This window comes from Crocodylus porosus, unplaced genomic scaffold (assembly GCF_001723895.1).
Source record: "Crocodylus porosus isolate Cpor-Errol unplaced genomic scaffold, CroPor_comp1, whole genome shotgun sequence".
NCBI classification, from domain to species: Eukaryota; Metazoa; Chordata; order Crocodylia; family Crocodylidae; genus Crocodylus; species Crocodylus porosus.
Genome location: NW_017728949.1, coordinates 35,123,617 through 35,140,798, shown reverse-complemented (window position 1 = coordinate 35,140,798; position 17,182 = coordinate 35,123,617). Strand labels below are relative to the sequence as shown.

The following is a 17,182-nucleotide window of genomic DNA, read 5'->3' as shown; positions in this document are numbered from 1 at the left end:
GGGGGGTGGGAATCATGAAGTGCAAGGTGTGGCGTCACAGGTAGCGGGGGCAAGCACAGGCATGGAAGGGCAGGTGGCCAGAGGCAGGCATGGGGGTGACAAGGGACAGTGAAGCAAGGGACAGGGGTCTGACTGCTTATCTCCTGCTGCTATTTTTTCCACCACAGCAGTAGAGGGGGACAAATGTTAGAGGACTTTCCTCTATTTAGATTCTATACATGGAAAATTATAACAAATTTTAACTTTCCATGAATAAAATCTAAGTTGGGGGCTGGGGGGGCTCTTAAATTCAAAGTCATTTTGGATTCAGATAAATACAGGAATGACCATTAAAATCAAAGAAAATGCCACTACATCTACACCATATTATGTTTGTTTATCATTACATACTAATTGTTTAAGAGTTGATTCTAATTGTCCTTTTATCATAATGTAACTCCATGGCCTTCTGTTGCACTCCTGTGGTGAGACCTCGAATGAGCCTTCAGAGCTTGTAAAAGTATCATGATTTCATTAAAATGTGGACTTGAGGCAAAAAACTAGGCTGAAACTAGAGAATGGCCTTCAAGCAATAAAATCTCTTAAATACATTTTTTTTCTAATAAAAAAAACAAAAACCTAGCTCTTCAACCATATCAAGAAAAGAGTGGTTAAGAGGCACAGGTTAACTTAAGCAATTGAGAGAATGCAGTATTCTCAGTGGGAATCTATTAACATTCTCAAGTGGAGTATCATGAAATTGTACATTCATGAGCTTCTGTACACTGAGAGACAGGGTCCCAGTACAGCAACAACAACAAAATAAAATAAAATCAGAGTGCCTTCACTTCAAGTCACCTAATGGATTAGATTAATGCATCTGACTAATCTATTGAGTAGGACACATAGCCAGGCAATGAAGCATTTCTGCCTATATAAATAATTGCTTTATGCAGTCAGCTTCTTAAGGGAATCATCAAGTAATACTCAGAAGTGATGCATCATATGGCTGTTTCTGTACTGATGCCCATTTGTGAAGCTGGCATTGGTCCCACACGTGGTAGCCTGCCAATTTCAGCAGGGCATAAGTGCCAACTAAAGATGGATTTAATGTAGCCTGCACAATGTAGAAAATTACAGTACTGTGCCAAGATGATCATCATGATGGTGAGCATTGTCAAATGATAGGAATGTGCCTCATTATAAGAAATCACATCTGTTGTCACTTGTGGGCATTATACCATGATTACATAGCTTTCTGCCGCATTGCTTTTTCTGGTCTGTATCTGTGCTGAAGTTCCAGTATAAGAACATGAAAAGTTGATTTTCGTAATATAGTGTCTACATTATCATGTTTTTGTTGAAAATGTCCCTTTCTAAAGCTGAATCCATAAAATACTGAAGCTTCATTCTGTTACTGTCAGTCAAGCAACCTATGTTATTATGTTAGTTCTGAAAGTAATGACATGTCCCCATGAGTAACAACATGGTTCAAGAACTTCTTGAGTCTTCATCTCTGAAGGAAAAAAGGGAAGATGTTTTTGTTATTCTGATTCAAAGGAAGATATCTGAGCTAAGATTATAAACGCCAAAAGGTGTTTGCTGAGAGTTTCTGGAGATGCTACACGGTCATCACTTCATACATTTTGTTTTTTATTTGGAAAAAACTAATGGATTAGGTTATCAGTCAGAACCAGACTACAAAGTACACACCAAAAGATGAAAGCAGTCAAAGAGATGTTTACATTGTTCAACCTATGAGCTGCAGACTCTACATATGTTATATTCATTTTACAATCTACTAAAGGTGCCAACTACAGAAACCATGATGGTACATAATAAAAAACCCCAGGAAATGATATTTCTAATTGCAAATTATGGCAAAATATCAGAACACACACAAGTTAAGTACTTGTTTCCTATACCTTGCTCTTAATTTTATCAAGGCAATAAATAATGAAAAGGAGAGGTTATATGTGTGTGCATGTGTGCACATATATGTATGTGTAAAGACTACTGGATGTATTTTTTTCTATGAACCACTCATTCTCCTAGCATTGTAAACTTGTATAATCCTGATACATTTCCCAAATACTTCTCAATGTTTTGTTGGTAAATGAGTAAACAATCTTATTCTATAGACTATATTCTACATGATGGACTTGCTGACATAAAAGGAAATTGTATACAGGGTTAGAGGGTAAAGTATGACCTTGTGTTAGTCGTCTGTGTGTTGACACTGAAGCTGGACAAACTTGAGTATGACATCGGGGAGATGGAATAAATAGGCAAATGTTAGTGCCTATTGCGCTTAGTGGGGAGGTGGAGTGTTCCTACCTGAGCCTAACAAATGATCTCTTCATTCTTCTGGAAGGAAGACACATAAAAATCCTAAAATATGCTTGTTGATGTCTAATTTAACCAGTCTATAACAGTACTGGTACCTGATGTTACCTGTCACAGAAGTCTCCACGAATTTCCTGAAATTCATTTCCAGTAATTCCTAGTGAAAATTAATGCCATTAGTGTGCTGTGCATTAGGGTGTCATCATCTGTTCACTAGGAAATTAAATAACGCCAATTTTAGGATTCTTGAAACTGGGGAGCACTCTAAAATCCTAACTGAAATCAATGGAAGCAAAGCCTACTTTGCCAATTAGGTGTTTCATCTGCTTGTGTTGGAAAATACAGAGTATATCCAAATAAATCTACAATAAGAAGGGGAAAAACACCCTCATAAATATTAATGAGGCCTTTAATTAAAAATACTGTTAGTTAGAGGAAATAGCAATAAGGGAAGAAACTACTTGACACAAAGAGAAACATGCAAAATATAACATTGCAGGCAAAATTATATTTGGCATTGATTCTTCTATAAGCTCTGCAGACTGAAACAACAGAATGGCATCGCCTACTTTGAATTTTCACAGACCGTACAATATTTCAATACTGCATATGAACAAAAGACAAAAGTAAATACTGCCCTGTAGTTTGTTGCTTAATGTCTTCTGGCATACAGTGAACCATTCAAATGGAATTGCCTCCAAACACACTATTTATCAGAGAAATTCATACCAATTAAATGTCAACATAATATTTATAGAGGCTACTTGTTTTCTTGAGGGCGCCAAAAGTCTGCAAAGAGGTTGGGTCAAACAAATGGCAGCCAGTGTCAAAACAATAGATAATGGAGAGTAAGAACTTCCATAGGCAAAAGTCCCTCTAATACTCCCTGCCTGCTTAATATCATTGTACCAAAAAACATATGCATTATGCTTGGTTCGTTCCTACTGAGTTAGGTCTCAAACGCTTGGATCTCACTTTGATAAGAAGGTTTCTACTGCTAAAACAATCATTCAGAATAGCAATAAAATGTGTTTAATGGGAAATATTCAAATAAGCATTATAGCCGATCACTTCTTAGGGACAGCACCAGCAAACTGCTATGAAAAGTTCAGTCAACTGATGAATTATTATAAACTTGTCACCATTGAACTATACGACAGGTGCAATCAGCTTAATAATAATATCTGAGCTATAGCTCCTTATTTGTCTACTTTTTTTTACTTAGATTTGAAGCATACTGATTGATAATGTGTTGATGTTTTTTAAAGATTCTAAAAAAGAATAGGTTTTGAGAAGATGGAGATTGTATAGACCCAGTAGTCCTACAAGACAATTTCCTTATAAAGAGATTCATTTTACTTCCAATGTTTTCCAATTTCCACAAACAACATTTACAATGATATTGGCAAAGCTAGGAGGTCTGAAATCAAACATGCATGCCTGAGTTTGCAAGTTCAGATGTACATTGGGTCATTTCTCGCTGCTTCTGCCTGTTTTAGGATACTGTAAAATCTAGTATCCTTGCAACAGTCATGCTGTCATGAGAACTAAGAAAAAAAACAATGGGCTAACACCAGGTCACACACGGCTCTGGCCCGGATGTTCAGTGGTGTTTGTCTCACCATCCCTGGTGGTCCGTCGAGTAGGTATTTACTTCCAGTGTGGTCGTCCCCAATCTCATCTGCCATGACTTTGAATATTATTTCAGTGGAGGGTCCAACCACTGGAGGTCTCTCAATGGCGGAACATCTATCTGGTGGTCTTCTGCGAGGCTCTACCCCCCCCACCCCATCCTTATACCCAGCCTCGACGGGTCACAGCTGTCCTCCTGGCCAAGCTCCTGACCACTGAGCCCCGATTACTTTCGCCAGGGCAGTCCTCCCTGCCAATGTCAACAGCCTGCGGTACCCTACCCAGGTTACGAGGCCGCCACCCTTTCCCTAAGGCTAACAACTGACCCCAAGTCTTAAGTAGCAATCAGGCTCCACAAGCTCTGACCCTCAACCCCTCCACCAGTGGGAAACACAAAATACAAAAGAAAAATCACTCCTGCACTCTGAGGGGACCCAATGCCCCTTGACCAGGCTCCCTCTGGCTAGTCACTAACAACCCGCCCTTGACCCTATGGGCATGTGTTAGGCCTATATGTGACTGGGGTAACCAACGGACTCCACCACAATTCTTCTCCCTCATTGCCCAGCCTTTCATTCCTTCGGACCACCCATGGTCCTCCAGTGGACACCGATCCCCTCATGACCCACTGGATTGGCACTACGCCAATGAGCCAATGAGGGCTGTGTTTTGCAGCCCCTCACACTGCCTTTGTCTCTCATCTCCTACCTGGTGCGCCTCTTCGGCTCTCCCAGTGCCCTCAACGGTCCCACCTGGGCTGGTGCCAGGAAATGCATTGGCCTCTCCAGCCCCTCAGCTGTGGCCACTGGCATTAGGGTCTTTCTATGCCCTTCTGCCCTTTTCCCCGGGTTCCCAGTTGCAAGGAGCCACTTCCGGCTCATGGCTCCTTTCGCTGCAGCCAGCAATCTCTGGCTTGCTGCGGGAGCCAAAGCGTCCTTCCCCACCAGGGGAAGCAGCTTCCAGCTCCTTTCGCTCCTGCAGGAGCTGCGGAGAGACACCTCCTGTTGGTGCCCCTGCCAGCGCTGATCTGCCCCCTTCCTCATTGCCGGCAGCCCGTTTTATTTCCACCGGCCGGTGATCACGGCTGATGTCACTGCAGGTAAACATCTTCCTTTACTATTACTTTTTTTTCCCCTTCCCCTCTGGGGGTTCCTGACCCTGGGGCTCCCCCTGGTATTTTGGGGTCCTCCCTTTGACTTTGCCCTGTGACAGACTGTCCTTGTTTCCACTCCTGAGTCATTTTTTTCCCTCCACAATTCATTACCCAAAGTCATCTTATACCTGAAAATGATTCCCCTATACAGTCCTTCACGAAATATTGCAGAATGGCTACAAAGTATTCTCCAAACATATTCAACTTCCTCTGCATAATATCTCCCCAAGAAAGCTATAGTTTAGCAGCCATTATTACTGGAAACTATCAAACAGCTACAGACATCATTTGCATTAAACAAAGACTTCAATTTTTTTGAATATTTTTTTAAATTTCAGTGGAGATATACCAATCTATACCAGTTAAAAAGCCTGATCTTTATATCAAATTTGTTTACTGAACACTTCTCTCCACCCTAGACATTGCTTTTTTTTTTTTAACTAATAAAGCCGATATCGTGAAAAATACAGGCATGGATAATAGTGCCAAACATAATTTAAAAAGAACTTTTGATAGAAAAGCAGTCACTAAATTTCTAGGAAACAATGTGCAACAATACAGAAAATACAGGATATTAATTTTTCAGGGTAAAACATCTCAAATTTTTATTTGTGCTACGCATTGTAAACTATATAAACACACGTCTATTACATTACAGTATTCTTTGCTTTATTATTGATAATACCAGAGTCCACATAGAGTATAAAACAAATAGTCACTTTATTAGGGGGATAAAGTAATAAATTATACATTCCTAATGTACTTTATTAGGACTTTGGTATTTTGAAAGAGGCAAGGAAAGGAGCAAATATTATATTTGATCATATAACTAAGCAATTAGTAGGCCGGGAAGCTTGCCCATGTGACTCATTTCATTTAACAGTTCACTGTAGTGGAGGTACAGTCAGAAGAGGAAGCTCTTGCAAGGTTAGCATGAACTTTTAAGTTTTGGACAATAGATTTTGTGGAAACACCATTTAATAACAGGACAATAAACAATAATAATACCTACAACAAAATGATTAACTGAGTTAAAAAATGTGGTTTTGCCACAGAAATTTGTGCGTGATAGGGTTTGTAATACAGTCTGCCTGTAGCACATGAGCCAAGTGATATAGGTGAAGGGTGGTCAAATGAGAAAAAAGAAAGTAGTTGTTTGGGTGGTAGATTATCTGTAATCTTCCTTTATTCAAAGAGCCAAATTTAGCAGCACGCAAAAAAACCATCTTTTAGTAGAACCCACAATACTTGTACTACAGAAAATGCTTGGGTGGAGCAGAAGTCTGTAGATTGTGAATTTCAGTGTTTAGAGACTCATTTATTGAGTCGTCATCTCTTAAAATGTTACTACCTTTTAAATTTATACATTTATTTTTATGTTTTTAAATTTTATTTTTGCAAATAAAGAGAGGTCTTAATATTTTCCAGTCTCTCCTACTGCTGCTCCTTTCTGGACAAAAAATGGTTTCCTTCAATATTGTATAATATTTGGACTGTGTGACCTATATGGCAATTGTGGACATTCCTAGGAGCAGCATAGGAGAGCTGCACTCTAGGGCTCAATCCTCCAATTTATATCCAAATCCAGTGGCAGTTTCCAGGAGTACAGCAAATAAGCCTTATTAACCTACTCAGTGAAAATAATATCAATCTTAATTTGTGGCAATGCTTAGCATAAACCAGAACAGATAATTTTATGCCTCCTTTATATCTGAATTAGAACTGCAGCCTTCTATAATGCTAACACTAAGTAATACACCAAAAATACAAAGGCTACAGCTTCTACAATAATTAAAATTATATAAAAACACATTTTAATAAAAAGTAAATAAAATAAAATACGTATCAGTTACAAAACAATCAGTACAAGTGATCTAACCCAGTGATTCTCAACCAGGGCTGTGAGATCCTTTGAAGGCTCATGCAAGAAGTGTAAGCAAGTAAATAAAGTATGATGAGATAAGCAGATAAGCACAGGCTCAAGCTCTCGCTGCCTGACTGCTCACCCATGCTCACTGCCTGGACTTCTCTGAGGATGTAAGCACTGGTTTGAAATGGGATGCCACTCAATTCACAAAACTTATGGACGGGCACCCTGAGAAGGTTGAGAAACACTTGTCTATCTTAACCACCAACCTCAGGAGTATTTTAATTTCAGAAGCCAAAAAAAAGGAAGCCCCTGATTTACAGTGACAAAACTTAATAGTGTAATTTCAATATCAATGGGGATGTATCTACAGGCATTATATCATTTCCTCAATTTTCTATTTAGAGAATTCCTGAAAAGTTATATTTGACACAACTGTTTTAATCTTACTTTTATACAATTTATTTTACTCCTTAAGTGGATTTCTTTGAGGTTACCAGGTGAAGATTATCCTTTAATGAAGAGTTTTTACATAAAGGGGAAAACACACAGAAAAACTGACTACAGACACATAAGCAGCAACTTAGAGTTTTGTATCATATTTGTTATTTCTGCAGAATTATGCATTAATGAGATATTTTTTATTATATCCATCCATTTCACAGACAAACTTCTCTTTTCTGCTTGATCATGTAATAGTTATAAACCGATCTTTACAGGTTTCTACAGTCTGTTTGCAAGAAATCATGAGTCAAATGGAAGAATCTCTAGGGGGGGATGTACAGACATTACACTTAGATGTTCAGGAGAGTAGGCCAGGTAAAACATGGCCACCCAGTCTAACTCAGCAATTTCTTACTTGAATCCTGCTCTTTGTAATATTAATTGCAGAACAGTACAGACATTCCTAGGATCTGACCTAGAATCATGCAGCTTGTTTTAAGCTTCATGGTTTTAGATTGGGTTCCAGATTTACAGACATTCAGCCAGGGCCAGGAACCCAATCTAAGCAAGTCAGGGTGGGGCAGGCAGAATCAGGGAGGGGGTGCTAGAAGGCATGTGGGGTGGGAGTTGGTAGGATCTGAGTGGGTGGGGCAGGTCCAACAGGGGTTGGCCATTGGGGGATGGAGGGGTAAGAAAAACATAGCCCCAGATGTGGGGTGAGCAGCTGGGTTTTCCCAGCCATGGGGCTGTAGTCCAAACATGTACAGACATTCTCTAGACTGGCCTACCCATGCCCAATTTAACTGAGTGAACCTCTCAGGTCAACTAAATTAAACCAGCAGCTGGGGCTTCATTTTTTGCTCAAGCTAACCTTTGGGGAACATCTGTACAGTTTGGCACTTAGATCGACTTAGCTAGGGATCTAAACATAGGTCCACATATGGGTGAACTAAGTTAGATCAGGTGGCCATGTTTTACCCCATCTAACCTCTGAACTTTTAAATGTAATGTCTGTACATACCCTGGGTGAGGTTCTATGGCCCATATTCTGACAGAGTTAAAACTGCAGTGAAAATACTGCTCTCTTCTGACTTATAATATATTATTATAGTTTTCTGTTCAATAACACTCTTCACATAATTCATCAGTGGTGGAAAAAGACAGTACTGTACCTTCTTGAAATGTTTCTGTCAATACAAGTAGAAGATTCATCCCTGTGTACCAGCTTCTGTTGATTGTTGCAAAACTGCAGAATCATTACATTATAGATCTAAACTGAGCACACCTCTTCCAAAAGCCAACATAACCCAACATACCCTACTGCAGATACATAACTGAGCTGGTACAAAGGTTCGTGCACCAGATTTTTTTTTATTTTTATTTTGAGATTTATGTCTTTCTTACCCCTCTCCCCTACTTTTTCATAGCCCAAATAAGCTGTAGGGCAGGAATTAATGTGGCTAATGTGCTCCAGACAAATACAAATTACACAATTTAGATAGTTCTAACCCAATATGAACTTTAATCATGTCCCTGATTTTGGAGGAGTTTGATTCAATCTCTTACGCAGAGTCTTCTCCAGTTTTAGCACAAAGAGGACAAATATAAACCCATATGAAAAGCAAAATCTTTTCTTGCACATAAGCTCAAAGTTCTGAGTGTGGAACTTGTTCCCTCAACTAAGATACAAGTGTGGCAACCTGGAAGAAAAATCAGAAGGCCCTAGGCTTAAAAAGATTCCCTTGACAGGAAAGACAAGGGAAAGGTCAGCATGCTGTAAGACTGACAGTGAGAAAGACCAACTGAGAGCCAAGACTGTAGCAAGCAGGCTATACTTCATTTCCTAAGAAAATGAGGGACCACAAGATGAACCTAGAGATCAGCGAAAAAAGTCCGCGTGAATTAGTGACCATGGAAGTGACTTCTGTTAGTAATCTGTATCTCTCATACTTTTGCAATATATACCTTTTCAAAAGAAGCTGCTTACATGTCACTATACATTACTGTTTGCCTACTGTCTCTTGAACAAAAACTCTTTTGAGTCTGTTGTAGGCTGAAATGAGCATATATGATATTTGTAGCCTGGAGATGGTCTAAAATAGTGGTTGGATCATGGAAGGATGGACCAAGAGTAGAAGAGGCAAAATTCTGGCAGTTAAGAAAACTCTACTTGACAGACTGGAAAGGGTCTCTGAAATGACAGATTATTCAAGGACTGTAATGAAAGGTTTTTTAAGCAAAATGTCATTTGTACAAATTTACACTTGAAAACTGAAAGCTTGTCTAGGACCTAAGGAAGGGTACTTTATCTTCAAAAGCTCATCTGTATTCCTCACAACTATACAGTTGGTCCAATAAAAGATCACCCACAAAAATCTTTACCTCTTGCATTTTCTTGTGGAAGAATTTATCACTTTATAACAAAAAGTTGAATGGTAAGATTTTCAGTTTTAGATTACCCTACAGACTGCTATATATTATCCCTAAATACATTAGATCATTGGAAAATGCAACTAATTTATGTATAGATGTACCATGTAATTGTTAAATTCAACAAAGACCTTTATCTAAATGAAATAAAATACTGCTATGAAAAAAACAATTTGTTTGAACTAGTTTGCCGAGGAGGATCCACATTCTGTCCTCCAAATGACTGTGTTACTACATGAAAATGTTACTACATTTTTAATCTATGAAAGTGTCATAAACTTACAGGATCTATTGGATCTCCAATGGCCAATTCTGCTATTGACTCACAAATACAGCTAATTGCCTTCAATAAGAACTATGCCACGCATATTTGGCCGATGATGAAATCTTGCTTCATTGCTTCAGGGCTAGGGAAAGACATTCAAAAAGCCCGAGCCTAAACTGATTCTATCTTTGCAGGTCAGTCTAACCTGACTAGGTTAAACTAATTTGTAACTGAACAGACATCCCAGAAATGTAGGCACATGCCTGCAGTGGCTCAGGCTATAAGCCAGGGGGCGCTAAAGCAGCCCTCCTTTCCCTTGTACAGTACTGAACTGAGGGTGGCATGGCCAGGCTCTGTAAGGATGCTCTGATTAGCCCAGCAGGGAACTGATAACAGTGTTTATCACCCCTAACTCAGTGTTTAATACCCCGCTAAGAAAACAACAGAGGGACATTGCCAGCTACCTGTTGATTCTGCCTGTTGATACAGCACGGACCGTAGCCAGCATGTGGTCCACTAGCTAATACAGACACCTCCCTGAGGCAGAGGGAATGGGGGAATTCCTGCTTAGCAGGGAGTGATGAAAGGGAGGGAGGTGAGCAGCCTGCAGTCCCTGCCGGAGCTGCAGCCAGAGAGCAGAGGGGAGGGGCCAGCCCAGAGAGCATGCAGGGACGCTGGAGGTGTATTGTTTAACTTAAATCAGCAAGGGGTCTGGGATAGTCATTGCATAAACCAGTTTGAGCCAAATCAGATAGTTCTGATACTTCATTCAATCAGATTAATCTCAAACTGGTTTCAGCCATTTTCAAACTGGTTTATGTGAATTGAATCTTTGTTCTGTTACAAATTTAAACCAGTTTCTGATCACTCAAACTGGTTTATGTGTAATGTCTGTCCCTGGCCTAGAAGAAATCATTTGATTATTTCCTTCTCTCCACCTGCAAGACAAATCAAACCATCTGCCAATAGAATTCTTCCTTAGGCAATCATACACACTGCAGTTCCTCCCTGCTACACATACACATGCACACATGAACACGCACATGAATTTTTGTTTTATTATCTCTGTATCAATGTTCAATGAAACCAGTCTCTTTATTTTCTGTTCACTTCCTTGAATAAAAACTGTTTTAAGAGATCTGTCCTAAAATAATAAACCTGATTCAATATTAATAAAACTGAATATTTATAATATTCATAACCTTCAAGTGAAATCTTGATAAGTCCAAGACAAAACCAGCTCAGCACTTATCCATAAAAATAACATTTTTCTTTTTAGAATAAAACATATCTTTTAGAACAAACTAATATTTTTTATCCTTGTTTTTAAAACAAAAACTTAAGTCATACCTTGTCCTATAGTAGGAACACTGATCATCGGGTAGGCACAATTCACAATAAGTAAACCCTGTTTCCTGTGAAGTTCAATAAACCACATATTCCATATACTGATTTTAACACACCTAAAATCTTATTTCTTTTATTGACTGCACATAGTGATTGCTTTTATTGAAGGTTGTTTATTACATCAATTAGTTATCACAGTGGAATTAATCACATTTAGTAATCAAAACTAGTTGGAAAAAATGTTTCATCTAGAAGCTAATAAAATCAGAAATCCATAAAAATACTAAGAGTGAACTTAGGGTGCATACACAAGCTACAATACCTCAGCTGGGGTAGAGGGGGGGGGCACAAGGCAGAAGGGCTCCCTTTCCCCACCCTCTGCTTGAGCCTCTTGACAAGCTGCTGGCTTGGCTCGGCCTGGCCTGGCCTGCCAGGAGCTGGGAGGGGCCTGCAAGGTGAGGGAGCTCCGTTCCACCCCATTCCAGCTCTGGCCAGGCCAAGCCCAGCTGGCAGCTGTCTGCTAATCCCTACCCTACCCCTCCCTCTCCGATAGCCCTGGAGCTGGTGGGGACAGGGCTGGGGAGAGAGGTGGTTCAGTTGGAGCACGCCTGCCTGCTGGCCAGAGCTGGTGCAGACAGGCTCGAGTGGCAAACGTCTGTTGGTTTGGAGGGTAGAGGGAGGGTGGGGAAATTAACTCATGGAACTTTCTGTAAAGCCCCTTCATATCTTAGGCACTCTTAGACTCTACACCAGTGATTCACCACTAGGGTGCCATGGCACCCTGGGATGCCTTGAAATCCTTTCAAGAGTGGTGTGGATGCTGCACAGTTTCAGCACCGTCAGCACTGTTGTAAAACATGATTCACAAGATAAACTCAGAGTTTTCACATAGCAATCCATAGAGTTAAAAACACTCTGACCTATTGTGGTCCTTAGGACTTTTTCCAACAAAATAATTGCTCTATTTTTTTTCTGTAGTCAAAAAAAGGAATGAAAATTAAGAACTGGCATTTTCCAAGGAGTGCCTCGAATCTAAAGAACCACTGTTGTTTACCAATAAAAGCCAGTGTAGAGGCAGGGAGGTCCCTAGCGGTGGACACTTTATCAGTTAAGTTCTGTCATCAAAAAGGGGTCAATATACATTGGGGTTCCTTGGGATAATTTGGAATTCACAACCACCAGCACCTTCACAAAAATCAAGCAAGTGTTGGACAAAGTAGCAAATAATTCAGAATGTGAACTCAAACATCGTTTGCCAGAAATCTTCCTATGGAGCCAGCCTACAACTTAAGTAATGTGGAGTTCCTCTGGAAGAATCCTCATGACAAGTAGCTGGTGAAAACACCCCTTCCCATACGAATCCCCAATCCAAATCAGAAGGGAAGCTAACTAGTATTGGCAGACATAATTTTAAAACTTCCCTGTACTGACTCAATCGCATTTAATTCCCTAAATATAATAAATACGATAACAGTGGCTTCCAATTTTAATAAGAAATCAAACATTTTCCTTCTGCTAGCATCTGCTGCAAGCTCTTCAGAACTTAACATTTCAAATCTGCCTATCCAAAAAGGAGGTTTCTTGCTCTTTCCTTGCTTCCCAAGCACTGAGGTTATTGTTATTTACGCAACATATGGATGTGAGAATGTAATACATCCCAGTGTCAGCATTCAGAACAAATCATCCAGTACTAAATTAGCTAAAGTTTGTGGCTTTAGGATTGTACTGATGATGGACTTTACGTCTAACATGTAGATACTATCTTATGGACTTCATAGACGGGGGGGGGGATGAGGAATTGCTCTAATGATAGGCATAAATTATGAAAGCTCCCAAAAAATAATCCCTTAGTCAATTTCTGAGGGGAAAAAACAATTCAAAACAATAATATAGTATCCCTACCTATATGTATATATACACACATGTAGGCACCTGTCCACATAGACTATTCCACTTGCATACCCAGTACGGCAAAGTACAGGGAATTATATACTTACCTAAATGTACAGACCTTTTCAGGAGGACCATACTGGTTCCAAATTCATTCCAAATTAATCCTAATGATTATATACACTAAAAATGCCAATTCAGAAGAAAGGATCTGTACAATAACTGGTCAGAGTGCCATGGGAATTCAGTTACAAGGACTTACCTGAACGTAGATATGGGCAGCAGCTTTTTTAACTATCTGTGTCTTCCACATAAGGTGATCAATTCTAACACAATACTCAGCATTCATCTGCTACTACCAAGCATTGTAAAGATGTATTAGATTCTGATAGTAATAATAATAACTGCTTATAAATAACTCTCCCCTGTATTGATCAGTCACTTTCATAAGCAACCCATCTTTCCTAGTAAACAGCACACAAGAAAGAGAATCTACTCACATTCCCTTGAGCCGTTGCCACATTTTTTCAGTGTGTCCTCCCAGATGATACTTTAGAGAGGTGCTTTCCAGTTCCCGGATTGTTTCAGTAGCTCTAGCCCCCATGGTAGCTGTCCTATGGTAATACAGTTACAGTCAGACTCAGCAGCATGTAAAAGCATTCCTTACTCCACTATAAATGTCAGAAGATCCATGCATGTAATACAGTAGGAGCTCTCACACATCAAACCACATCAGAATTACAAACTGAGGGAAGCTTCTGCCTGAATAGCTATTCATTTTGATAGACAAATCCATTCTTCAAACCCACTCCCCTCCCCACCAGCCTACAGCAGTACAGAGTATAAACGGCTCTTCTGACCTCACAAGTCTAATCCATGCATGTGAGCCAGTTACTATACTACTGACTGACTGACTGCTCAAGCTCTTTCCCTATGCACTTCGATTGCTGGAGGGATATCCACTAAAGCACAAAAGATTTCTTAAAATTTACTAGAATGCCCTGCCATGCAGGATAAACGTGAATGACTTTAGCAGGCCAGAAAAAAATAAATAAATGCTATGCAGGTTGGAGATGCAGGCTGCAACAGGAAAGCAGATGGGAAAAGCCAGTATCAGCTTGCACCACTCTAGGAAAAGAGTGCCTGTTTAAATGCCAGAGCTTTTGCCTCTTTAGTTGATCCTGAATTGGTCCTTAATGAATGAATGAACCAGCCTCTTAACAAAAGCATAGCTGAACAAGCATTAAGTCAGTATTTCAGAGTTGTATAAATCCCTGCAGAAGAGAAATCAGAGAGCTCTACAGGTTGTTATTGAAGGAATATGCTGTAATCATGACTATTCACCTTCTCCTAGCAACTCCACACAGTAGGTAACTGTCAGTTTCAATGGTGGAAAACGCAGCAGCTGCAAGACAGTCTGTTCAATTAATCCTTTGAGACAGCAGCATTGTGTGTGTCAAAATCCAATGCTGAATTGTTTGTGCATGCCAGAAAAAAGAAAAAAAATCAAATGCATGTAAAGAGCAAAAGGAATGAGGACTAGGTGGTCTGCCAGCCATACAGCAGATTGCCAGCTCTCTCTCTCTCAAGCACAGTGCCATGCGTTTAGTTGTGCAGCTTTGAGACAGAACTGCTACTTGGATAGGACTGAAAGCAATTCTGCATCAGAGATGCTTACTCAGTGGCATGTTAGGGTTTGCAGAGCTTTTTCATTCACTTTCTAAATATCTCTTTTTGATCTAAGAACAGAAAAGGATCTGTACCTCTGAACAAGCAGTCAAATAATCAGAGGCACCACTGAATAATCTAAATGATATAGTTTCAGCTACAGTTTCAGCTACAAAGCATTCAGCATGTTTAAGAGCTAGAAAGTGTGTGGGTATGAGACAGAACTTCCATCAGAAGTGGATAGCAGATGTGGGTGAAGGTGATATATGTTTGGTTTTAATATTTCTGCAAAAGAAAAAGGAGACCAAAAAAAATGCATATTTTACTGCACCAAATTCCCCCTGCCAGTCCCCTGCACTTTCTTATCAGTAGGCTGACCATGTGTCCTAGTTTGGCCAGGACAGTCCAGGATTCCATAGCACATGCACAGGAGCAGTGGTGCCTGCCCAACCACCTGCCTGGTGCACCGTTGCTTTGCCTCACCGCTAGACTCCAGCCTGGGACTTATGACCAACTGGCCAGGACCAGACCATGGAATCCTGGAGCGTCCCAGCCAAACCAGGATGTATGGTCACCCTACTTATTAACAATAGGATGCATTCCTCCCCATAAAATTATATACTTTAAAAAATATATCCCTTTTATAGCAAATAAATCTGTATTCTCTACTAGTCACTCCTTTATTCCCAGTGGACTTATATCCAGTGATTAACTGGTACATTTCATTTAATTTCACTTGCACTGGTTTTAAACCAGTAGTATTCCATTAACTCCACCAGAGTGACTCCTGATTCTGACAGGTGTGTGAAAGAGGAAACTCAGGCCAATAAACTTCACTGGGGACTTGAAAAGAAAGAATCAAGATGGCCACACCTCATACGCATTCTGGGGAGTCTCATGTGACAAAGGTGAAAAGTTACAAACTGTTGTTCTAGTCTTCAAGTACTGTACAAAATGATGTATTTAAAGAAGACAGTATTACCTTTAAAGATGTCCTCCTCTAGCTGAACAGCTCACTAAAGAGCTACTACTGAGAAACTCCAGTCCTGTTCGACAGAGTACCCTAGGATAGCTTGAAAGAAATGAACCTTTCCAATAAGTAAAAAATGGCTATTATTAGCACTAATATGTTTTTCCTTGTCCCTTATGCCCAACTCCAAGATAGCTGAAGCAACACTACACAAAAAAAAAAATGTTGTATTCATAGGAATGCCTTGTATTCCAAGGAATTTTAAGCCCTATTTTTCCTCAAGATAGTCCCTTGTCCCTGGTGTACACTTCTAAGGCAGGAAACTACCCCACTGTAGCAACACAGAAACATTAAGGATGTTTGCTCCTGTACAAGGAAACAAGAACATGAGAATATCAATTTGATACTCTGCAGAAAGAAAACGTTTTGCCTGATCAACAGGTATACCAGGCTCCTCTCATGTACGGCTACAGTTATAAATAAATAATGAAGACAATACTCTTTGGATCTTGGTGACTATGATAAAAGAAGATCCTGTCCCTTAAATATGACTCAAAGTAAGAGAAGGTATGTTGCCTTTTAAATTTTGAATGCTAAACAAATTTAAATGTACACAAAAAGAGACTCTAAAGGAAGGAAAAGTATGTAATTCTACCACTTACAGAACTGGCCACAGAAACAGGGTAAAGGGCTAATTTAGTTTTGACTACAGCTTTATTTTTAATAAATCCTTTGCTCCTAAAGGAAAACAAAAAATAACAGTTTATTCAATTGTCCATTTGGTACATGAAGCTCAAAATTAGTCCAAAGAATTAAAATCATGAGAGGCTGGAGGGGGGCAGGGGTGTCATACTAGTGCTAGTACCCATTTTTCCAAAACTTACAATGCAAACTTCCCTGTTGGGAAAACTGCAGAAGTGCCATAAACCAATTAACGAATTTGAAAACACTGAAAATGCAGATAAATTCCAATGAATTAAATTACATCAGGTATTCAATACTTCTTTGGGGTAGAACTTTGGGGTTCATTAGAGGCAGGTCCTGTCAGACCAACCTGGTGGCCTTCTATGACCAGGTCACAAAATCCTTAGATGCAGGGGAAGCAGTGGACATAGGCCTTCCTCAAATCCAGAAAGACTTCGACACTGTCTCTCACCCCATTCTCGTTAAAAAACTAGGGGACTGTGGTGT

The 17,182-nt window shown here is 39.8% G+C and overlaps 1 protein-coding gene across 4 annotated transcripts in view; it reads right to left on the bottom strand.

Annotated features, from left to right (window-relative positions):
• Positions 1-17,182, bottom strand: part of PDE1A (phosphodiesterase 1A) — a 350,365-nt gene that overhangs the window by 273,825 nt on the left and 59,358 nt on the right. For all 4 annotated transcript variants that reach the window (XM_019554259.1, XM_019554260.1, XM_019554261.1 and 1 more), the window contains exon 2: positions 13,854-13,967. In XM_019554259.1, coding sequence (XP_019409804.1) covers positions 13,854-13,967 — 114 coding nt within the window. The remainder of the gene's footprint in view (positions 1-13,853; positions 13,968-17,182) is intronic.